General features: G+C 30.7%; 2 protein-coding genes across 2 annotated transcripts in view; both read right to left on the bottom strand.

Annotated features, from left to right (window-relative positions):
• LOC124363613 (trypsin theta-like) overlaps window positions 1-15,238 on the bottom strand; it is a 33,315-nt gene extending 18,077 nt beyond the window's left edge. Inside the window, exons 1-3 of the mRNA XM_046818870.1 lie at window positions 15,220-15,238; window positions 13,800-13,927; window positions 12,387-12,472 (exon numbers count right to left, since the gene is read on the bottom strand). Of these exons, the coding sequence (XP_046674826.1) occupies window positions 12,387-12,472; window positions 13,800-13,927; window positions 15,220-15,238 (233 nt within the window). The remainder of the gene's footprint in view (window positions 1-12,386; window positions 12,473-13,799; window positions 13,928-15,219) is intronic.
• LOC124363918 (achelase-1-like) lies at window positions 15,226-24,021 on the bottom strand. The gene is made up of 4 exons (XM_046819190.1): window positions 23,914-24,021; window positions 21,423-21,553; window positions 17,909-17,997; window positions 15,226-15,465 (listed from the first exon to the last, which is right to left on the bottom strand). The coding sequence occupies exons 1-4, from the start codon at window positions 23,957-23,959 to the stop codon at window positions 15,381-15,383; spliced, it is 351 nt and encodes a 116-aa protein (XP_046675146.1). The 5' UTR covers window positions 23,960-24,021; the 3' UTR covers window positions 15,226-15,380.
• Between the last annotated feature and the right edge of the window lie 2,343 nt (window positions 24,022-26,364).

Here is a 26,364-nt window from a genome sequence, read left to right on the forward strand (position 1 = left end):
AGATAATCAAGTTTTAAACTAATGGATTTAAAATAATTTGTTGTAATTTACATTTTTAATCTGCAGTCAAAATTGGTCAGATTAGTTCAAATTAAGTAGCATACAAATCACGTGTGAATAACTATTGTTAATAGTGTAGGAATTGGTTTTAAATTAAATTCTGTTGGCCAGTTCTGATACTATACTGTAATTTTAAATAACTATAGTGAAATTCCGTAGTTTAGATGGGCTAATCAGGAATATCAATAGAGGTTATCCAGATATAAAATTGGAAATTTTAGTAAAATACACTTTTAACTGAAATTCGTAAATATGTGCAGCGATTGATCAGTTAATTTTTTGTTTAGAAATAAATTGTTTTTTATCTTGGTATGTTTTAAATTGGATCCAGCAGAATGCGCTACGATCACAGTTTCAAATGTTTTTCTATTTTAATTCCAGGTTTTCCTGACAGTTTGTGCAGCTATCAAATTTGTGTGTTGTTTTGTATCATCGTGTAATTATTGTGTGAGTGCTAATTGTAATATTAAATTAATAGAGAATCACATGTGTCAATAACTATTGTTAATAATGTAGGAATTGGTTTTAAATTAAATTCTGTTGGCCAGTTCTGATACTATACTGTAATTTTAAATAACTATAATGATACTGTAATTTTAAATAAAATAATGCAATTCAGTAGTTTAGATAGGCTAATCAGAAATATCAATAATTCGATTGTGATGGTGGCCACTTATTGTACTTCAGAACTATAGGGAATACTTATTTAGTATTTTAGATACCGTAGTCTACGTTGTTATACATTTTTATCTAGAAGTTACTTAATTAAAATTACATATTCAATAAGTTACTCATATTCATTGTGTACTATTATATAGAATTTTATTTTTACAGAAAAATGCCACGTCTTCGTGGAAGAGGAGGAATAGTTATTCAATCATGTGATTTATATCCTACTTAATTTGAACTTATGTGACCAAACTGTTAACAATAGTTATTCACACATAGAAACACAACCTTTTGATTTGTATACTACTTAGGTTATGCGACCAATATACTCACTTCGTTCAATAAATTTTCAAAATTAGTTCAATAACTTCAATAAATAACTATAGATTTTTATGTACTTCAAACATCTTCAATCTCTATTAATGTAATATTACAATTAGCACTCACACAATAATTACACGATGTTACAAAACAACACACATATTTGATAGCAGCACAAACTGTCATGAAAACCTGGAATTAAAATAGAAAACATTTGAAACTGAGATCGTAGCGCATTCTGCTGGATACAATGTAAAACATTCCAAGATGGTCCACCCATTTAGGAGGAGTTCAGCTCCATACACACGCAAACAAGAAATATAAATATAAAGATAATGAAATTCGGTAGTTTAGATAGGCTAATTAGAAATATCAATAATTTGATTGCGATGTTGGCCGCTTATTATAATTCAGCCCTTAAATAACTATAATCTAATTCAGTTCGTCATTTTAGTAGTTTAGATAGGCTATTCAGAAATATCTATAATTCGATTGTGATGGTGGCCACTTATTATACTTCAGCCCTATACGGAATACTTATTTAGTATTTTAGATAAATTAAATTCTGTTGGCCAGTTCCGATACTATACTGTAATTTTAAATAACTATAATGAAATTCGGTAGTTTAGACTATTCAGAAATATCAATAATTTGATTGTGATGGTGGCCGCTTATTATACTTCATCCTTTACATAACTATAATCTAATTCGGATAGTAGTTATATAGGCTATTCAGAAATATCAATAATTCGATTGTGATGGAGGTCACTTATTATACTTCAGCCCTATCGGAAAATCATCTAATTTGTTTGTGTATACTCCTAAAGGATTAACAAAAAATATTGTACATTCAATGGCATTACAATAAATTAAGTTGTAAATTGAAAAAATATACCTGTTATAAAATAGTTTGTTTCAACTTTTTTACCTTCAGATTAAGTAAGTTTTCATTTAAAACATCCTCTACATTTCACATCACTCATGTTATACTCACACACTATCGGTTGGTCGAAGTGTGATTAAATTTACATGTGATGAAGTTAGATATTGTAATAACTTTTTAATAGACATTTTTATCAAAACAGCCCACATTGTTACAGATTAATCAAAGTTTAAAATTTTTGAAGTAAAGACGTGTGTACAGGACAACGTCTGTCGGGTCTGCTCATTTTGTATTGATATATTTGCATTGTCTTACGGTTTCGCACGCAATTTCTTCGTAAGTAATACGTTCATCATACATATATCTTATATGTTGAGAGTGGCACTGGACTCATTACATAACTGATGGCGAATAAATAATATTTTAGTTTGATTTTACGAGGAACATTCCATGATTTTTAATACATAGCTCAAAGGGCTTCAGTACTATTCTTAGGCCAGATGGATTAGTACTATCCCTATAATATTATTGTGATTGAGGAAATGGCTTAATTGAGTTATGATATTTTCCGTCCCTCTTTTTTTCCTTGAACTACTGTAAATATTCCATGCTGCAATATCAAACAAACACAATATTGAGAAAGTAACTTTAGATACACAATATAAAAAATTTTTTAATGTTAATTTGATAGTTTAGCAATGTTAACATAATATCGAGAAAAGAGTAAATTGGTTTGAGTCTGCCATTGATGTGATCTATAGCAAAAGGAACATAATATTATTGGCATTTCAAGTTATTATATACTAGAAATTTCTCCTTTTAATTAAACCTTTGGAATATATATATATATCTCATTGGTATCTCCATAAAATTATATTTTAGATTTTGGAAATCAAAAGATGGCCAATCGCACATTTTTTTTGTACATCATGTAGACAATAATGTAGACATATAAGCACAATAATTTTCCTTTTAAAACTTATTCGAAACATGTCTGTTGATTTTATTAAAGAGTTTTTACTAAAGTGTTGACAACATTGGTATGGGAATCGGTTGAAATTAGTACTTGAATTAGTTTACTTCGAACAATAAATTTCTTATAGAATTTTAGAAATATTGAGTTCGGAGAGGACCACTTGGACACATGTTCAATCTAATTACAAAATTGAATGTCTCTATCTTTTTGGGTGTTTTTGGGCGTTGATAAATTAGTTACGTCATGTAGTTTTATATTAGAGTATAACGTATTAACTGTTACCCTTGGATTAGCAAACAATTTCCTATTGAATATGAGGAACACAATTTTTTTATTAACATTAGAAACACTCCAGATATACATAAAATAATATTCTAATCTCTTGATCTATATCAAACTTAGTTTTTAAAGAGAAGTATATCTTTACAGCGATTCGTATTATTGCAATTTGGATGGATGGAACAGTTATTAGGTTGATGGCAATAATTTAAAATAAGATTTACGGTCATGAAACTGACCGATATTAATGGAGAGAGAATTAAAACTCTTGTGATTTATAAACGTCTACCCTACGCGTATATTTTTTATGATTTCACTTTTCATTGTTTCATATACTTACCAACGGTAAAATTATTTCGAAACACACTTATACAAATTTGTCACATTTTAATTTCATCTTAGAATAAAGATGTACATAATTAGTTTTTAATATCCATAAGATTGAATTTGAAACGTTGCCTACCCTTTAAAATTCTTTAAATGTAAATAAAGAATTACTACCGATTATTGATAGGTATTTAAAACTTTATTTTGTTGTAGTTATCATTTCCTTAGTATAACTAACATTTCACATCAAGAGTTTAAACTAAAAGTACAATTGGATAATTGTTTCGGTTTCTTCAATTAATATTAATGTAATACCAATAAAATATTTAAGATGGCTACTGTCTACCCAAAAAAATCAGTATATCTATCTTTTTCAACTTCTAACCGTTTACCTTATTATATATATATATATATATATATATATATATATATATATATATATATATACGTACTTACATAAATTCACCAGTAACAGGCAAAAAGATAAGAATAAAAGTTTCATTCTAATCTTTGAAGAACCACGCTATTAGATGTAGGTACTTATATTAAAACGTATAGTGAAATAAATGCCTACACTAACTAAAACCAGTTATTTATTAAGTCAGATTGAAAGGATTTTAAGATAAGATATAATTGTTCTCTTTTTAGACTCAGCAACATGATTTTTCACAAAATAGTACATACTTCAACGATAGCATTGTTTTAATTAACACCTCCTCTCGGCTCAAGTATCGGGAAAATTTGCGGGATACTAGGAATTATGTTCATGGAAATATTGACCATTGCTAAAATAGTATATAACGTCAACAACGATCACCTTTTACGACTATCAGTAGCCTTATAAGGTGTTAAACGATTTCTTCTTTTTTTGAAGTTAATTAATATTATATACATATCATACAGTGAAAATGTAGAAAAAATTCTTCCATGTATTTAATTAAAGTATTTAAAAGTATAAATTACATTATTAATGGTAATTACTATTTAAAATAAAGTAATTCTTTTACTAAATCTTAATAAATTTTAATACATCTTTTACTGCCGCTTTGCACTCAATTTCTCAATACATTATGTAAACAATAATAATAATAATAAATGAATATCATAGACAAGTGTTCCACAAGATATTAAGTAGAATATTTTAAATTTTATCAAAGAATATTGATTAAAAAAGAAGTAGTCAAGTGAAGTCAAAATTTCTTTATTGCCATAATAACATAAGTACATGCATTGGCTTGCGTCAAAGTAAATATAACTAAAAACTACTAGCAATCTATGTATGGTACTCTATCTACCTTTAATATACTCTTCTATAGAATAAAAACAATGTTCAATTAGAAATGACTTGAGCTTTCTTTTAAAATAGTTTAGATCAAGTTAGATTTAAGGTGATCAGGAAGAGCGTTAAACAATGATACAGCACTGTAATAGGTGTGACGCTTAAAGAAGGAAGTGGTATGGTGAGGAATATTCAGTTTTTGTTTGTTTCGCAGGTTATATCCAGATTGAGGGACAAGAGATTGAAAAATACCATGGTTCTGCTTAAAAAACATCAAAGTGTAAAAATGTAAACAAAAGGAAATGTCAGAACTTCAAGCTTCTTAAAAACAGATTTACAAGACTCTCTTTGACGAATGCCAGAAACAAGTCGCATTGCCCTCTTCTGCAAGACAAAGATACAATGCGTATTGCATCTCTCGGAACCCCAGATGGTTACCGCATAAGACAGGAAAGGAAAAATAAGTGCATAATATGTTGTAAGTAGAACATCAGTGTTTACAAAATGAGAAAGCCTACGTAGTACAAATATTCCAGAACTTATCCTCTGCGCCACGTCGCTTGTATGACAGGAAAAACTTAAATTTCTGTCAATAGATAAGCCCAAAACTTAACGCTTTGTTCAGAAAAGACTTCTACATCATCAACCCAAACACTAAGGTCATCATTATGCTTTCTTGTGATAGAAAATTCAAGTAATGTGGTTTTATTAGTGTTGATAACTAATCCATTTTCTTGGAACCATTGGACTATCCGGTTAGATTCTACAAAGGTTTTGACCTCCATGATTTCACGCCATTGGCTCTCTATCACAATTGATGTGTCGTCCGCGAACAAGCACAAGTAGGCATCTGAGATACATCTTCTAAGATCATTAATATATAAAATAAACATAAGAGGACCCAGAATGGAACCCTGGGGTACACCCGCCTTAACAGTTTGCACATCAGAATGCCAATGCTTCAAAGTGCTTCCATCCACAAAAGGCAGTTCTAGGAGTTGTCGACGTTCTTTCAATTAAGAAGAAAACCACTGCTTTGCGACACCACGTATACCAATGCTCTCAAGCTCATGAGGAACCAAGTCGAATGCCTTTCGCAAATCGAAAAAGACACCAGAAGCAGACTTGCCTCTATCCAGAGCCTTGATGAATTTATCAATAAAAGTAAACATAGCATTGACAGTTGACCCCCCTTTGAAAAATCCAAACTGGTTGCTGATCAAAATGTTATTTTGAATCAGAAAAGATCATAATCTACTTAAAGCTGCCTTTTCAAAAACCTTAGAGAACGTTGAAACAATGGAGATTGGTCTAAAGTTATCGAGATCATCAACTTTTCCTCTTTTGTGCAAAGGCTTGACGATAGCTAGTTTTAACAAATCTGGAACGGTTCCACTTTCAAAAGAACAGTTAACGAGATGCACAAGTGGATCAGCAAGGGATTCGCAACATGACTTAAGCAGTTTAGATGACATGTTGTCATAGCCTGAGGATGTCTTTGTTTTTAAAGATTTTATAATTTCTGACATTTCCCTCCTACAAACAGGAGTAAAAAATAAAGAATAGGTATAATAGCAGGGAAGATAATCTGAAACAAACTCCCCCAGTAGAAGTGAAACCATTTTGGGTTTCACTAAAAGAAATTTATTTTATATTTAGACCACCTGATTTCCTAAAAAAACCAGTTATTTTTTAAGTCTGATTGAAAGAATTTTAAGATAAGATATAATCGTTCTCTTTTTAGACATTGCAACATGATTTTTCGCAAAATAGTAAATAATTCAACTATGGCATTGATTTAATTAGCAACTCCTCTCACGGCTCAAGTATCGGGAAAATTTGCCGGATACCAGGAATACATGTTCATTGCTAAAATTATTCAATAACTTCAACAACGATAAGCTTTTACGACTACCACTAGCTGTATAAGGAGTTAAATGATTTATTCTTTGGTTTGAAGTTTAAAAATATTATACATATCATTCAGTGACATGGTAGAAAAAATATTCTTCTATGTATTTCATTAAAGTATATAACAGTATAAACTACATTATTAATGGTAAAATACTATAAAAAATGTTTCATATACTTACAAACTGTGAGAATTATTTCTGCTGTTTTTTATAAAGTCACTCATACAAATTTGTCACATTTAAATTTAATTTTAGAAAAAAGATGTAAAAAATTAGTTTTTAATATCCATAAGATTGAATTTGAAATGTTGCCTACCCTTTTTAAAATTCTTTAAATGTAAATAAAGAATTTTCACCGATTATTGATAAGTATTTAAAACTTTACTTTGTTGTAGTTATCATTTCCTTAGTATAACTAACATTTAAAAATGTAAATGTCGTATTGGACACCATAGTGGAGGAAACTTTATATATTGAGCACTTTTCCACAACATTTTCTATTTAGGTATCCATCACTTAACTGTCCAAAATACGTTTAAAAACTTTGAAAAGAATTACTACAAAAAAGTTATGCTATATTAAGATTCCAAAAATTGAGGAGTTCTAAAATAAAGTGAACATTAAGAGATAGCATCGATTAAAGAAAATAATTTCCAGTGCCTTTTTATTATTTATAATAATTTAACCATACTCACATCCATATACGCGTTGATTCCTCAATTCCATCATGCTTAACGGATGTTTAGTATAATAGCTACTTTTTATATCAAGATTAAAAATACTATTGGCATATTGTATTCATAGATTAAGTTGACGCTGAAAACTGTGTTCAGTTTCTGTTTGCTTATAAATTTCCTCAAGTATTTAGAATTATAAGAAACTATGATTAACTAGAGTCAGTATTAAAAATAGGTTACAATATTTTAATTCAGAGCACTCTTACGTTTTAGTACACTATCTTAGCGGAACTTGCATTATATCAATACTGCTGTAAAACTGTACGTAGTGAACATAAATGTGATTGTATCGTGTAGGAAAAATTACTGTAAACTCTTAATTTGGCTTTGCAATTATTTTACACATATCTTCAAACAGGAGTGATTTCTATTATTGTGTATTTCAGTGGTTCCCAACCCCAAGTAGTGACCCACGGGTTCCGCAAGTTGTTTCTAAGAAATTAAAATATTTTATATTTTACTTTACTTTTAGTAGCTATTATAGTGTTCGTGTAGGTTCAGTAGGCACTCATCATTACAGTCAATTATCACTAGCTCAATCTAACGACAATGTTAGGTACTACATTTACTAAGTCGTACGTTTGTCAATTTCCACTAGAGATCGTGCGCGCTGCATATTTAGCATGTATGTAAACACTAGTCAGCAACGGTACATGGGTGAACATGAACCAATTCCAGGTTTGATCGGTGTAAACCTCTATGTGTGATTTTACACGAAAGTTAAGTAAATTATTTTAGAATTAAACTAGGCGAGCTCAAATTATCATTGTAAAATGTGATAAAAACCATGCAATTGCAGAACAAGTTATATTACAATTTGGCAATTCTTTGCAAAAGAATGTTAGGTGATGCAGCCTCTGTACTAGTAGACGAATTACAGATATGGTTAGTAACTTTGAAAATACCATGTTGGTTAGGATTCGCTTCCGTGACATATTTGCTGTTCAGTTGGATGAGAGCACGCGCACACACACACACACACACACACACACACACACACACACACACACACACACACACACACACACACACAAAAGAAATCAGTGATGTTGGTTTTTGTTCGATATCTATGGGAAAACCAGTTGTTCGAAGATTTTCTTTTTTCATGTGAATTACTTCATACCACAGCTGATTATATTTTCACTGCATTGAAATTACATGTTAAATTACTGGAGGAAATGTGTGAGTTTGTCTACAGATGGAACAAAATCCATGGATGGATACAAAACAAGTCTTGAAGCTCGTATCAAATCTGTAGCTCCTAACATGAAATCGACGCACCGTTGCATTCATCGAGAGGCTGTAATAGCGAAGAGATTTTCGAGCTTAAAGTTGTGGTCTGACTCTTCTTTCTTGATTCCAAGTATGTAGATTTTCTCACTGACTTTTCTTGGCTTTGTGTAACTACTTACTTAGCTGATCTGTTTGAACATTTCAGTATTTTAAATCTATACTTACAAGGTAACAATGTACACGTAGTTAAAGATAAAGTTAGTGCCATGGTTAAAAAGTGTCAATTTTGGGAAACAAAAGTCGATAAATGGTTTTTTACAAATTTCCCCACGTTTGAAAGCATTTTTGGAGTCTTCTGACGAGAACTTAAGAAACCAAATAAAGGAAAACATAATTCAGCACCTTCAAAATTTAGTAACCACTGTTAGGGAACACTTTCCCAAGCCAGATCCTAACCAAGATTGGAATAGAAATTCATTCTGCTTCCGGAAATAGAAAAAGTCCAGAGTCTCTCAGAAGAGGGACAAGATCATCTTATAGAGCTGAATATCATTAGTAAAATGAAAAATGTTTTTAAATGCGACAAAATTGTAGAAAGTTTGCTAACATCACGTAAGGCCTACAAAGCACTCAGTGATATGAAAATTAAAGTATTACTTCCTTATCCAACCATCAATATGATGTGAACAAGCATTCTCAAACTATGTGCTTCATGAAAAATAAATACAAGAATCGGCTTAAAATGCAGTTTCAGAGTAAAAGAGTCACGTATGGAAACGAACATATCAGAAATCATGAATTATTGCATGCCTTGTTTATAAATAATAATTTTGACTTAATGATATTATTCAGTTTCTTACTATTATATATTATTGTAATCAATACTTTTCTCTGGATATCGCAATCAAAACAAACGTGTAGTACTTTTTTACTACAAAAGAAATGAGTAATATACAAAAGTGTAATTAACATCGCCTGGACCTACATATTCTGACATATTGGAGGTCTTACTTTAGGATTCTTAAATAAAAATAAAATCATTGCTCTTGTTGAATAAACTATAATAAATTTGTGGTAGCTTAAATTTAATTTTTATAAGAACAGTTTCTATCTTAAAGTAAATGGGTAGGCAAGGTACTTATTGACTAATGTTACTCAGATTATTAGGCGTGTAATCTACTATTTAAGTGTAAGAATTTGAGGGGTCCGTATCAGTAAAGTGACTGATAAGGGGGTCCTTAAAAAATGTTTGTTGGGACCAATGGTGTATGTCAATGGAATTTGACTAAGCGTTATTGAAGCCTATCACTTAGTAGGCTGACACAGTTTTTATTTATTTTTTGTTGTAGGGGATATGAAAACATCTATTTTCTGTATGATTTTTTCCGTCCGCAGGTCATCTAGAGAATGAAAGGGCTATGTTGATTTGAAATTTTACATGCAACCTTAGTGAAGCCTGTTAGTCGACACGTGGTGTGATGACCTCTCGACTCGTCATCACTTATTAGGGACACACAAATTATGGTTCAAAGTAAATGGGAAAAAATTAACTAATTATACCTAGAGAAGTGTTTTAAATCCAACGGTAAAAATGTACATATAATGTAATAAGTAGTGTAAGGGTATATTAATGTTTAATTTCATAATACGGAATAATTAAATTTATAATCTGTTTAGAAATTCACAGTTGAACGGTTTACGCTACATATTATCTTTGAATCATAAATAATATAATATGTTAAAACCTCTAACCAACGAAGAGATACTTCAAAAGTAATATTCCACACATGACACCAGTAACAATCCATACGTTATCGAATAAGGTTTGCAATGGAAACTCATTTATAGGTAGCCAGTAAATGTTCTTGTTATATTACTCATGTCAATTCAGCCGTGAGAGGAGGTTGCAATTAAGACAGTATATACCAGTATTGCGCACTTTTCAAAAAAAAGTTTTCATTTAGAAATCCATCAAAAACTGTCCATAATACGAATAAAAAATCACTAAAGAAGCTGGATCATTACATTTCTGTCTCTCTATCTGTCTGTCTACCTGTATATTAGAATCTACGATGTAAATGTATAACCTACCCAATAGACTTGATATTTTCTTCAAGGGGTTTGGCTTAGACATGCAAGATAATTTAAATATAATATTCTGTTCTGTGTAAACATTGTGTTATGACAGCACAACTGTATGTTTAGTTAATTTACCTGCCATTTAAATTTATGTACCATTAAAGGCTTGTAAGTATATAGTAAGCTTTATAGGAAAAACACTTGTAATTTCTCTGTAAGTTTTCTGAAATCGCTTTTCAGAACAGAGTTTATACAGATAAGAATTACAATTATACTGAAGAATATACTTTTAACTGTACATTTGAGCAAATTTAAAGTATGCAGTGTTCGGCCAAATATTAAGTATTGGAGTTAATGTAACAAAACTTTCCGTATAATTACTATACCTAAAATTAAATTTAAAAAAAATATCAATTTTACATCATACTGGTGGCGTTTCACACGGAGTCAGTAGAAAATCTAAAATGAGAGCACATGTCGAGCTGTAACTATAAAATTCGCTATATTCTCTACTCTCTATAAAACCCAACCTCAAAATCTTCCCCTTACCAAAACGGTGGTTAAAGATTTTAGAAAATAGGTGAATTTTTAGTCCTTGTGTTACCTAACATAATGAAACGCCAAAAACCTCACAGTACACAACAAGGAATTTTTCATTATTGCGAATTAATTTACTGACTCAATGCGGTGACAATGTTGAATAGGTCTCGTTCTCCAAATTCCTGCTCTACGTCAAAGATATATGCTGTATAAACAAAAGCCTCTTTTTAACGGCCACCACTGCGCATCCATATACGCTGGATTCTATACGAACACTGCCAGTTATCTTTCTAGACATCGGTCCGATCTATTACAGTCACCAAGACGAAGGAGGAGTAAGCGGCAGATGGACTGGTAACGGTGGTCGCTATCTCTTGAAAATATCCATGGTCGAAAGATGGTCGACTTCAGGGCGGCTTGCTCCTTACAACTTCGTCGACAGATACGAAATGGGTGAGTTAAATTTACAATACCACTTATTAAAAACATACACCCAATCCGTAGCTGTTTCTACCTCCATTCCGGCAACTGCTGAAGGCAACAGAAGGGCCCACTTGCGGTGGAACTGTCCGGTGAATAGGCGTTAATTTATGTTACCTTAAAGGTGCTGCAAATGAGGTAATTTCAAAAGTGTTGATTTGTCAAGTGTGTGCCTTATTTATTCTGCGAGGATGAAATTCTGTGATTGATATTTTTAGTAGAAGGTTTTGTGTGCAAACTGTGGTAAATGGTTCAATACATGAGATTGACCGTTTAATTAAATATTCTCAATTCGGATTATCTTACAAAATACATTTATGACACGTAAATCTAAGCACATTGCTATCAAGGATAAGTTTAATTAAAATAGTGAACTGGAACTGTATTTTGAGAAGGAGGGATAGTAATGGGATGCAGAGATGATTAAGCGAAAAAATCATTCTAGTCTAACACATTTGCGTAATAACTGTAGAGTTTTCATAGGCATGTCAAATAAGAAACATTATGAAGAGAAATATATTTATTCAGTCATTAGTTATTTTTTTAACTAAACATTCACTCCTTAATTGCATTTTTGACCCAATCGACCAATACGGGCACATTCACGTACAGAGCAGGGTCAGAGAGACATTTGTAACCACCGGCGAACAATCCGTACACTGCATTCTTGTACACCAGAGGATCTCCGAAATCAGACTGTACACGAAATTACATGTATATGTAACAGTATTAAAATAGTATAAGCTATATTTAAAAGTTGATTTATTTCCAAGTTGTAATAAACTATTTATATTATATCCTTTTTAGATCTGCTGTCCTTCATAATAGCAATGACGATAGTTCATGGTGTGTCGAATAATTTGTTGGATTTTTTATTATTACTTACATTGAAATACTTAAAAAACAATTTTTACGTTAAGAAAGTACGTTTAAAAGAAGAAAGTCCCAAAAATTCCAAAATGTTAAATGAAGTAAAAAATAAATAAATAAAGATCAATCTTCAAGTATCAAGAGAATACTCCTACTACATAATAGCAATGACGATAGTTTAGGGCGTGTCGAATAATTTCTAGGATTTATATCTATTAATTACATTGAAATACTTAAAAAAACACGTTCAACGTTAAGAAAGTACCTTAAAAGAGAAAGTATCAAAAATTATAAAACGCTAAATGGCGCAAATATATAAATAAATAAAGAAAAATTTTCAAGAATCAAGAGAATACTCCTAATACTGGATAATTTAAACTGAAAATATAGTATGTAGTTCACGTTACTGTTTACAGTTAAAGAAAAATGGTTTAATAAACATTCTGCCCTCAATTTATTTCGTAGAAAATATGCAAGCACACCAGCAAAATTTTCTAATATCAACGTCATTAGGAATGCAGTAGTACAATAATAAGTATATATTGCAAAAATAAATCTGAAATGATAAAAGGATTGTTTTGTGCGATAATTATAAAAATTAAATATTTAAGAATATTTCAAATATTTAAATATTAAAACGTATAATATAAGTCGTCAACTTTGGTATGTTTATATGCTTTATAGATAGTTTTAAATTATCAAAATGTAAATGTCTGCTCTAGAAACCACGAACTACTTTTAATACATGAGTATGACATGTATAAAATTGTGGTCGTGTTTTAAATCATCCACAATCATTAAGTAATGCTAAACTAATAATAATTCAGTAAAACCTCATAGAAAATTAAAATTGAAATATATTAGAAAAATAGAGACAAAGAATAGTATCGGTTAGATTTAGAATATTTATTTCTGTGATATAAAAGTCCAATCGACTTATATTTACTCAACTTGTATTACACTTTTAACGCATAATAAAACGCAAGCTTGACAAGAAATTGAAGCCTTCAACAAATAATTGTATTGATTGAAGCAAAACTTACTTAAATTATCGCATGTGACTATAATAAACAGTACTAGATTTGGAACTACATATTCACTATATTACTTTACCATATTACCATACCTAGGTTAAAGTAAAATTGTTACTTACAGCACAAGGACCAACATTTGTGTCGTATGTACACATTAGTCTCTGTGTCAGTTTAGAGGAGTACGTCGCTTCACATTTCTTCCAGTCGTACACTGTCACTTTAGCTGTACGCAAGGTCTTCGACTTGTCTTCAGACTAAAAGTATCATTTTGTTATTCCATTTTACTGTTAAAGAATAAATTTCACTAATTAAACATACTAAAATAATAACAGTATTCCTATCTTTATGTTTGTACTTATTCATCGTATACTAAAAAATAAATGATAGAATGAGTGAGTTTCATTGTGCACTTTTTAAAGTCTGAAATAGCGCTATTATTGGGTTTATCGTGTGCTAGGAGCATAAGTGAGGTTTTATTTATGTAATTTTTGATTATATGTTTTGTATCATAGGAACTAAGTGTACTCCTACATAAGAGTCCTATTTACTACGTGACGCATAACAGGCTACGTGCAATATTTAAAATATAGCTTATTTTATTCTTGATCGATTTGCGGACAGGAGAAAAAACAGAAACGAAACTTTCAAAATTCTACGGTAAACACATGAGAAAATGTTCAACCCTACTTAGTAATGGGATTCAATGATGCTAAGCCCATTCTAGTCATTGCTATGGACAAGTTCTATAATAGGACTCATTGTTGTCTATGAAGAAATGAAACTTGTTGCAAACTTTTCACAAAAGAAATAGTTTAAAAGTATTTTGCCAAATTATTATTTCACATTTTTGTTCTGATAGTCTACACACCATGCTACCATGTGATGATGTATTACGTAAAACTTTTGTGTTTGGATGGCTAAAATTCATGTCATACTGAGTTACATATTCAAATATCATGTATTTGTTTAAAATGTTGTTTAAGATATCCCGTTACAATCATGATTACCCATAGTAGAAGTGTAATCATTTTCGTTGACGCTTAGCCACATCCTATGGAATGGTTGAATTTAGTGTCGCTTGTATAAGCTTAAAATGATTCCTGTATAAGAATGAAGCTTCATTTTAAGTCTAAATGTCAGTTTATTCTCTGAACGTCATAAGGAGACACACATAGAAAAGAATATTCCAACCTTTTGAATAATAGTCCCCCCCTAACTCTCAGCTAATAAATAATATCCCTTGATATATCTCTCTACAACATCATAAGTATTTTTACAACTAGTGATGTAAATTTTGTTTTTCAACTTCTTCAGCTATACAGTTTTTCTGTGCTGAAACTTAGGTTCTATTGGCAAGTAAAAACAAGCATATAAGCGTAAGAAGTACCTACCGAAAAGCGTAAGATGCAAACTTTTGGGGAAAATACTTTTAAACCAAGTGATTAGTTTTGGGACTTTGATATGAACAAATATCTAAAATAATAAAAACTTATATATATATATATATATTAAAATTAATTGGAATGCACTACCACTCACTTGTGACTCTGGTCCCCATCCCGCTATCACAACCTTAGTCGTCGGCTTGAGGCTTGTAGTTCCGAGCTTGATGGGCTTGACGTGCTTGCCAAACTTGATGGGCTTGTTGAGCTTGACGACTGCGATATCGTAGTCCCAGGTATGACTGTAGTTCACGTTCACTAAACCTTGTCTGCAGTGAAGAGCTGGCCGCCCTTCTCACAGTTGCTACTCCCCACTCGGAACGACATATCTTTTTTTGGGAACCTGAAAATAATTAGTTATTGGTTACTTTCGTCTTAAAATGCCTTAGAAATTTCAACCCGTTGTAATGGCTATCGATAGGCATATGTGCACTAAAAAGTGCTGCTCTTCTTAAAATTGTTATGGTTTTGACAACATTCTTAGCTGTTGTTTTTATAGTAATATAAACATTTCCTTACTTAAAACGGTTTAAATAATACGTTGATATTTTTGTGGTATCGGTTTACTTTATATAACAAACTCTACTGAGTTTTAAATTATCGATATTAAAACATAAGTAACAAGTTTTCTATTAAAGCATTAAAAAAAGAAAAACTTATTAGTGAATGCCTTTTTTGGGACGCGTAATTTTAAACTAATAAAACATAAATTGTTTTGTAAGTGCCATTTTTGGGATAGGAGCAAACATATATATATATATATATATATATATATATATATATATATATATATATATCAAATGTAAAGGTGCAGTTTTTTTTATGTTCAACAATTTATCATATTTTTATAATAATAATTCAGTAGTGACCATACAATGATATGTCTGCACGAAATACGTATAAACAGATCTGTAAAAGTTTGCACTTTTATAGTAACATTCATATTGTCTTAACACTTTCGCTTTATCTAAGATTGGTATGTTATGTATATTTTTTAAATTAAATAGAGCCGTTATTTATGAAGTTTATAAACAATAGTTTTTGTTTTAATTATAAGCCATATTGTTTCGATTGGAACGCATTAATTGTGTTACAAATATGATCTTTGTCGTGATTATAACTGTATTAACAGAAGATACAAACCTATTCAAAATTTATAATATTAAATCTAATCTAAGTGAATCTTTAAGCAAAATAACTTGAATGGTAAATAATATCAATCGAAAAACTATACTTGAGAAAAGGTTTTTTTGCACATATTTTTTGTGAGTGAAACAAGTGATATTAATAGTAATTTTCAATGATTGCATAGTAATTCTTGTACATAAAGGTAATAAAATATAAGGTGTTTTTAAAGTAATTTATATTAATGATTTCTTTTCGATAGATTAAAGAATATAAAAAACATTTCAATAGAACTCTGCTGCCTTTTGAAAAGAAAACTAAACAAGTATTTTTATAAGTCTGCTTTGAATTTTTAATGAGGAATCTATCTATTGCACGATTTTCGTGTATCACGTTTATTCCCCGGAACCTTGTGCCTTTGCTAAGAGGAACATTGGAATTGGACAAAAGTTTAGTAAAGCTTACTTTAGATGTTTTTTGATGGCGTAAATCAGTTCCAAGTTCTTTCTATGTAAATAAAACGTATATTATACGATTTGGCATAGAAGGGCAATAGTTTTATAACGAAGAAATGACAAAATAGCAAGAGAGAATAAAAGGTAAATACTCCACCGCTAAACTAGACTAGATAACATTATTAATTTTGTTCCTACAGCATTGTATTACTCCTCCGCTTCTACTGTTTTTCACCAGAGTGAGCACGTAAAAGGGCAACCGAGGGGCAGGCCTCCCGTGACTATTTTTTTACTGATGCCCATCTTAACCTCGCTTGAAGGCAGGGCTGTCAAAGGAACAGTATTCAAATTAATTACTTATAGAAGTAAAACTAGTACAACTAATTTATTAAGCAAGTGGGAAATGGACAACAAAGGCTTGAGTATGATAAGTTTAGAAACCAGAACTTCCAGTGTAGAACCAAAGCCGAATGTACCCGATAACGTTGGCACGTTAGTAGGACAATGGGATATCTTTTTAGGATTTTACAGATTAACATTAAACGTCGAAGTTTACTTTTATTAACCTGAGTCACAACCTTCAACATTCAAAAACCAATTACCTTATGCTATGATTTTTTTTTAGTGGTATAAACAATTCATTGCTTCATCTTTAAGTTTAATACTGTTAATTAATTAGGGAATTCCTATAAAATGTTGTGCAGTAAAAAGTTACCGAGATTGACCAATTTATATCACGATTAAAGTCAGAATGGATTATGGCATAATACAAGGTTAGCAGAGAAAGGTTAATTAGTTCCGAAGGTTCTGTTTCTGCCAGAGGCGATCAGTTGAGGATTGTAAAAACAGTTGGAACTTATATTTGATGAATATCACTCAGACTTTTAACGAAGATTTAACAACCAGATACTAAAAAATATGGCATAAGTAAGCCATTTTTTAATTAAATATGTAACTTATTACTTTGTGTAAAAGGTACCAAGTCCATAAACTCTCTCCAATGTAGACCTACTGTTGGTTTTAAGAGATATTTGAATCAATAAAGTTTACCTTACTAAAGATAGTTTTTCAACTAGCTTGGTATTCAAGACAGATAACTTTTGAGGAGATAAACAATAAACTTCCACTTAAATATTGAAATTATTTATATGTAGACATGAATTACTGTCTATAACATTCGTTTACTGCATTCTAGATATGACTTACCAAACAATGTTGAAGGCAGTAGTCAGTATCCAGTGAGTATTTAAAATCACTCCAGAGCCAATGTATGAATTTAGATATAATATGGAAACCTGCAATGATCAAACTTTACAATAAAAAACAGCTTTAACGTGTTTCAATGATTTTTATCCTAGAATATTGCTATATAATGCATGAACATGTATGTTAATTGCGTTAGGTTTTATAGCAGTGTTTAGATAATAGAGGTTCCTGTGTGTTGGGGAGGGTAATACAGTGCAAGAATGCGCTGAAATTGTCACCAACTTTTACAATTGACTTCCACTGTATTATTTATTCCTTTTATTCCAGGACTAATTTACTTGTTAATTAAAATCTCGTATGTTAGTACCGAACATATTTTGTAAACAGATATTTTCCAATTACCATTATAGTTACCAATGTACCATAGTGATATATATATATATATATATAACCATTTATAACCATATATATAAATGGTAGATTCCTTTTAGGCCGAAGCAATTTTCTTATTTATTTTGTTTTTGTTGAATCGCATGAGCAGATAATCGCCTCTCATACAAATACAAACACACACACACATAAATTTATATATGTATATAAATAATATTTATATCTAAATATAAATTTATATACATAAATAATATTGATATATAAATATATATATCTATATATTATATATAGAAATAATATATATATATATATATATATATATATATATATATATATAATTTCTCAATAAACATTGTATCACAAAAAGTACCAGCTCCGCCGGGACTCGAACCCGGACCTCCCACTTGCCCGGGGAATGTGCACACAACAGAGCCCTTTCCAATATATGTGTAAGGTTTTGCTAATGCTTATACAGGGTGAATATAAAGTCAGGATCCCCCTCTCTACTTTTTTCTATAGGTAATATAAGGAGATGTCCTTTGGGTAGTGGTGCAATATGGAAATGAAGTTTAATTTTATGATATTGACAATTTTTTGTGTCCCCCAAAAATGTGAAATTTTGGGGGCAACCCAAAAATTTCAAATGTAAACCCCTATCAAGTGACCCCTCATTTTAAATAGCATGAAAAAACCTAAATAGTGGTGAAAACTAGAGATTGCTATATCTTTCCTAATCCGAAATAATAGCCAGTATTACTAAAAACATTTTAATAACTCACCACGTCACGAAGTCAAATCAAATGTTCAAACTGAAGCCCTCCTACTATTTGGCAGTAAGACACGCGTAGGGTGAACGCCTCTCTGACGTTTTGAAATGTCTGAGGTGGTATTTGGTTGCAAGAATCAATAATCCTGTTTCTTAAATCTTCCAGGTTTGCTACTTGTGTTTTTTAAATTATGAATTTTATGGGACTCCATAGAAAAAAGTTCATGGGTGTAAGGTCCGGAGACTGTGCAGGCCATTCTATTACACCACGCCTACCACTGACCACGTAGCTGAGTTCCCAGGAAATGTCGTACAGCACGATGATAATGTGGTGGGGCACCATCTTGCTGGAAATGAACGATTTCTTCTTCAAATTCATATTGACTGTCCCTAATAACAGTATTTATTGCAGGAAAAATTGATTCTTGTAAGATTTTCAAATACAGTTGACCATTGAGATTCCCATTAATAAAAGATTTTCTTATAATGTGATTCCCAAAAATCCCAGCCCAGACATTAACTTTTTCTGGGTACTGGGTGCGAGATTCACGGAAAACATGGGCAGTTTCTGTGTCCCAGTACCTGCAGTTGTGTTAGTTCACATCTCTATTGACGAAAAAAACCGCATCCATCTCTAAAAACAACGTTTCGAACAAACAATGGATGCGCAAAAATTAGTGCTTCCATTCTCCACAAAATTGTAGACGACGGTCTGTATCGCCTTTGTTTAACTTATAGAAAAGCTTAATTTTATAAGTGTGAATTTTTTTTCAATAACATTACCACAGACATTTGGGAAACGACCTGAGCGTGGGGCATCTTTGATGGAACCAAATTCTCGGAACTTATTTACTAAAGTATTTCCTTGTCACAGGTCTATCAGGATGGGCCAAATTAAACCGCCTTTCTGCCTCATGATAATTTTCATTCGAAGCCCCGAAAGAAAATGTTATTTCTACTTTATCTTCGTGACTACGTGACATTTTTACTCGTAATCAGTATTAAGTAGATAATATTATTTAAAACTTACAATGCGAAAGTGCACCTAAATAAATTTTCTAATAACACTAAAACACATAAAAACTTCTCAAAATACTTCACGGAACAGTATCAACACAATATCACTGCATAATAATGATCCACTAAGATAATAACTACTGTCAAAGTATGACCTGTTCTCACAAGATTGAAACAAAGAATGGACTAGTTTGTACTAACTGTACTTCGAACCGGGAAAGCCCAGTCACTCATTGACAATAAACTCCTTATCAGTTTACTTTCTAAAATTGGATCCTTCTTCCATTGCATGCCTCATTGAGAACACAAACAACCAAAAAACCTGTTTCCACGCAGACGGAAACTGTACCCAAACAAAATAAATGTAGGTGTAAAGACTTCATTAAAATTTTTATTGGCTATGTTGTAAATTGTGTTACAATTTTTCTAGTAATACTGGCTATTATTTCGGATTAGGAAAGATATAGTGATCTCTGGTTCTCACCACTATTTAAGTTTTTTTATGCTCTTTAAAATGAGGGGTCACTTGATAGGGGTTTACATTTGAAATTTTTGGGTTGCCCCCAAAATTTCGCATTTTTGGGAGACACAAAAAATTGTCAGTATAATAAAATGAAACTTCCTTTCCATAATGCACCACTACCCAAAGGATATCGCATTATATTACATATAGAAAAAAGTAGGGGGGGGGGTTCCTGACTTTATATTCACCCTATATAAGCTAATGCTTAATGGTTAACAAGATCTTATGGAGTGACATGGATTAATATCGACGTAATATGCAGAATATTGACTTAATATACAGAACAGAAGAATGTAGAATTATAGACACAAATTCTGGCAATCTCAGTTAGAAAAAAAGGTTTTTGTTGGTCATTTGTATATATTTCTTGGATAAGGGAACACAAAATTATAAATGTTAACACCTTCGCTGTGACAGTGACTACTAATAATATACTGCCTCCAGGTCAGTGAGTATAGCAAATATATTCTCTTTGTAGATCGATATATGTTATTACTCAAAGTAATATCATTTTTAATATTTATTTGAATTTTTTAATAATTTTAAATACTAAAAATATATTACGTTTTACTGAAGTTATTAATTTTGTGCTAGTTTTTTTAGGTTAAATGTAAGGACCTAAAGGGGCACTAATTTTGCCTCTGAACCCATGTGCAAATTAAGGAATATTGACTAAATTAGTAATGTGCGTCCACCGCCGTCTATGTGTTAACCTATTTTTTAATATTCAATAAAAATATTGGGAAATATATTTTTGTGCTAGGTAAAATAGGTTTTAATATTTTTAATAGAAAAATATTACAAAATACTGTACTTACCATGTAAGGGAATTTTGCTATAGTGGTTTTTTTACCATTGTATATCCCAAGACTAGTTTCCTGATTATCACGGCTGCCACCGTGGGTGTAAGCATGCGACGGTTTCCCAATCTCAAACCCACTTGCCAAACCTGTAAATTGTAGTATTGTTAGTTATTTATTTGTTGTTTATAATTTGAGTAAATATTCAGTGTATGTGGAAATGCTTATTATACATTTATATTAAAAAATGTAATAAATCAATACAAAAACTTCTATATTATTGACTATGCGTTAGCATATAGGTACAGTTTAATTTCTGTATATTTGCTTGTCTATTCGCACGAGAATTCGAAAACGATTCTTTTATAAACTGTAAGTTTTGTACTTAGCCTAGTTTCTATACTGTTTATTCATTATTGAAATTTAATTATGGCTGTGTTAATCCATCGGATTTGACTGAGCATTCGTGAGAATGTTTACAGAGGCCTTAATGGGAACCATGATGGAGACAAGAAATACGTATAACGAATATGTCTTTAAAAAACCAAGCATTTTCACATGTGACATAGTCTCACGTCTAATGAAGTTATTTTATATTCACAATTCGTCGGCAAGGTTCATATTATCTTCTGTCAGGTCTTTGGATGCTCCATCTTATCGTAATCATAATATATCTTATTCATAAATACAGTATAGAGTTATTTAAAGGGTGATACATATAAGGGGAGGTACAAGGAATTTAGCTGAGTGTTAGGGTAGCATATAACTCGGGAAGAGATATCAAGAAATATATTTTCATGTTTATTTAAGCATGTCTATTCATATTTTATATTACAAAACGCGTCATGTTTGATGACGGGCATGTACTTCTGTAGGATTTTACCGAGCATTCACTTAGCCTAACCATCCGCCGGATGAATGTCGGGAAAGGTTTCATACTTAAATTTTTAAATATTATTAAATATTTTAACTTTTTGATACAACTTAAATTTTACATATACAGGAATTAGTTCAAAATGATGTAATGTCCATCTGCGAGATTTGGCTGACAGATATCTTTTACTCAGACCAAGTTTCTATAACGTGGGCCGAAAATTCTTTCCGTCTCATTGTATCTCCGTCTATCGACGGGCATATCGAGATTGAAATGATCTATAGACTTAAAATTGGGCTTCTAACTCCAGTGGAGTCTGTCACGCGACACGCGGTTTGACTAACTCGCATCTCATCAGTTGAACAAACAGGAAGGGAAAAAGGAGTGAGAGAAGAGGAAAATAACATAAAGGGGAAAGTAACGAACTAGACAGTATCAGGTGTAATAATGGAAACTCTGTTTAACTTTTTCAATAATATGTATGCCACCTCTATAATAAGTAGATAAAGACAACACGTAAATTCTGATGTTTCTATGTTTACTTGAAAAGATTGAGTTGTCATATAGTGATAAACAATTCCAATAATTGTTGAATATAGCGTAGTTAGGCCGCTTGGTATTCCATATGGAAAGAATTGTGATGTCAAAGGTGAAATTGCTCCAGTTTGAGTTTTTAGACGCTATAATGGTTCTGTTATGAATAGGACTTTGAATCGTTCGGGCAATATTTGTTTTTGTCTATTATTCATAACAGGACAAATTAGTAGTTAGTAACATAATAACTTAGTGTCAAGATATGTTACATGAGAGTGATTATTATCTTGCTAAATTTTTATCATTGATGATTATAATGATTATGAGCGAGTTGGAAACTAAATTAGTACGGTAATTTTCTCAATGGTGGCAATATATTATATACTCGATTGCCTTGATTGAGGTGGTAAGTTCTCCACCAAACGATTAAAGATAGTAACATTTTGTGGAACATTTTTATGTGAGATAAATTCTTCACTATACAGCACAGATAAAATATTTTATTTTTCAAGATTTCGTATGACTTTTATAACACCTCGTTAAATCTCAAGATGGTGGGCGATTGGATATGAAATGCTTCCAATAATATTACTGCAAATCTCATTCCACCAAAAATTACAGGAAACGCAATCATTTACAACATTTCTATACATAGTGCATATGAATATTATTCATTAAGGAATTTCTATTAGATAAATGTATATCTAACATGTGATGTCAGCAAAGATAAGAAATGTATAATTAAAAAATTCGCTAATAAGAGTCATCACTTCTCATATTTAATTAGATTTGACAAATATTATAATCACGAGTTTAAACTAAAAGTACAATTGGATGATTGTTTCTGTTTTTTTAAATTAATATTAATGTAATACCAATAAAATATCTAAGATGGCTACTGTCTACTCATAAAAATCAGTATATCTATCTTTTCAGGTTCGATCCGTTTACCTTAACATATATATATATATATATATATATATATATATATATATATATATAAATATATAATTTATATATATATATATATAAATTACCCCAAATAACTCTGTATATTAAAATTACATAAAATAATTATTAATTCTTACACTACGTACTTACATAAATTCACCAGTAACAGGCAAACAGATAAGAATAAAAGTTTCATTCTAATCTTTGAAGAACCACGTTATTAGATGTAGGTACTTGTATTAAAACGTATAGTCAAATGAATGCCTCCACTAACTGAAACCAGTTATTTATTAAGTCTGATTGAAAGGATTTTAAGATAAGATATCATTGTTCTCTTTTTAGACGTTGCAACATGAGTACTTCAACGATGGCATTGTTTTAATGACCACTTCCTCTCACGGCTGAAGTATCGGGAAAATTTGCGTGATAACAGAAATAAATGTACGTTGCTAAAATTATTCAATAACGTCAACAACGTCAGCTTTTACGACTATCAGTAACCTTATAAGGCGTTAAATGATATCTTCTACCCTTCAAACCCTACCCTTCCTAAACTTTGTTTTTGAGATTGAATATTCTTCCTTTAAGATATATGTTTGTTTTTAAAGTTTTTAAAATATTTTTCTTGAGAAGCAAGAATCATAAGTGAACAAATAAATTTAAACTTAAATTCAGAAATGCAGAAGAGTCATTAGTACCAAAACCTTCAAATACTTTCTTTACAAAAACTTTTATTTTTTTAGCAGCAAAACTTTTTAATCTGTTACCGCAGCATATAAAGAGTTAATATTCAATTAATATTTTTCTAAAACAGCTTAAAAAGTGGCTATTGTCTATGAAGGATATTGAAGAAGTACTTTTTAAAATTAATGTTTAAAATGAGATTGTTTCCTTTCCTTGTAATCTGTTTCTAATAATGATAATAATGCATCATCTAATTTATGTTCTAGTTGTGTTCATTATGTATAGTATTCTTGATGTTCCTGTGTTGTGTTCAGTGTTGTATAGTGTAATAGTAGTTGTAGTTGCATATGTATGTATTGTTTATGTGTAAGTAAATGTAATGTTTTTTTGGTTAGTCTGTACAAGTTTATAAAAATCGTATCTGTAATTTTGATTTATCTCCATGTTTATTTGTTTAATTTTTTACATTTAGACTTAGTTGATTATTTGATGTATAGTTAAGATTATTTTTGTATTAATTTAGTAGTGTTTTTCACGAACTTCATTCAGAGTAAAAATAAATAAGTTTTGCTAAAAATATTACTGTACTGTTTATAAAGCTGCTAGTTTTCTGTTAATGTTATGATATTTATTACTCCAAACAGGCTTTGCCTTGGAGTTTTTTCTCTTTATTTCTCATAGTGTTATGTAGTGTAATAGTAGTTGTAGTTGCATGTGTATGTATTGTTTATGTGTAAGTAAATGTAATTTTTTTGGTTAGTCTGTACAATTATATAAAACACGTATCTTAATTGTTATTTGTGAGAAATAAAGTTTCTTTCTTTCTTTGGTTTGAAGATTAATAATATTATACAAATCATTCAGTGACATGGTAGAAAATATATTCTTCTACGTATTTAATTAAAGTATATAAAAGAATAAACTACATTATTAATGGTGATTACAAATATAAAATGTTTAATATACATACAATCTGTGAAAATTATTTATGCTGTTTTTCATAAAGTCACTCGTAAAAACTTGTCATTTTATTTTCATCTTAGAATATACATTTATAAAATTAGTTTTGAACCTCCATACCCCTTTCTAGGCCCCTTTCTCCTAATGCTGCCTTTAACTCATTACATTTGTATCACTTTTGTTCTTCAGATTTATATTGGTATCCCCTATTAGTATCAAATTTTTGAGTTTGTGCAGTTTCGTGAGGGCATAAGTTAGCTCTTCGATGACCTGTGGGAGTGAAAACCACTAGAGGAAGTGGGAGGTCTCTACACTGCATGAATAATAAATTTGTAAGGTATTTTATACCCTGCTATACTCATTTCTCCAGTAATTTGTTTGTAAGTGCTTATATTATCAACTGTAATTTGTGAAAACTGATGCATCAGGTCATTGATAAACATAACAATCCCCCCTGCCCCCTTGTTTTCTCTAAGTTATGACACTTAAGTGTAGGATGGCAAACTAAATAGTAAAGCTAACTCATGAGTGTCACATGACTTTTCAGATAAAATAATCAGATCAAACTATGGCCTACTATTATTGGATAAAAGTTGTAATTTTAATGTGTCCCAGGGTTTATTCAGTGATCTGATGTTTAGATAAAGCAGGTCAATATCCATTCTATTTTCACCTAGGTTATTTTTCCATTCTTCAAAACTGCCGTTATTACAGTAATATAAACGACTATAGGTATTTAACTCCTACATGAACAATGAGTTAAGAATAGACAATTTAAAATGTAATAAACAATCTAATTTTTATTGGCAATAGGTAGAGAGGCAACAAGTAATAACAAGCTAAATAGACTATTACAAAATTAACAAACCCTCTTTGACTCCTCTATAAACTAAAGAGGTAAAGGAAGAACAATAATCAATAACAACATACAATAGAGATATAGATGCAATAAACAAC

This window comes from Homalodisca vitripennis, chromosome 5 (genome assembly GCF_021130785.1).
Source record: "Homalodisca vitripennis isolate AUS2020 chromosome 5, UT_GWSS_2.1, whole genome shotgun sequence".
NCBI classification, from domain to species: domain Eukaryota; kingdom Metazoa; phylum Arthropoda; class Insecta; order Hemiptera; family Cicadellidae; genus Homalodisca; species Homalodisca vitripennis.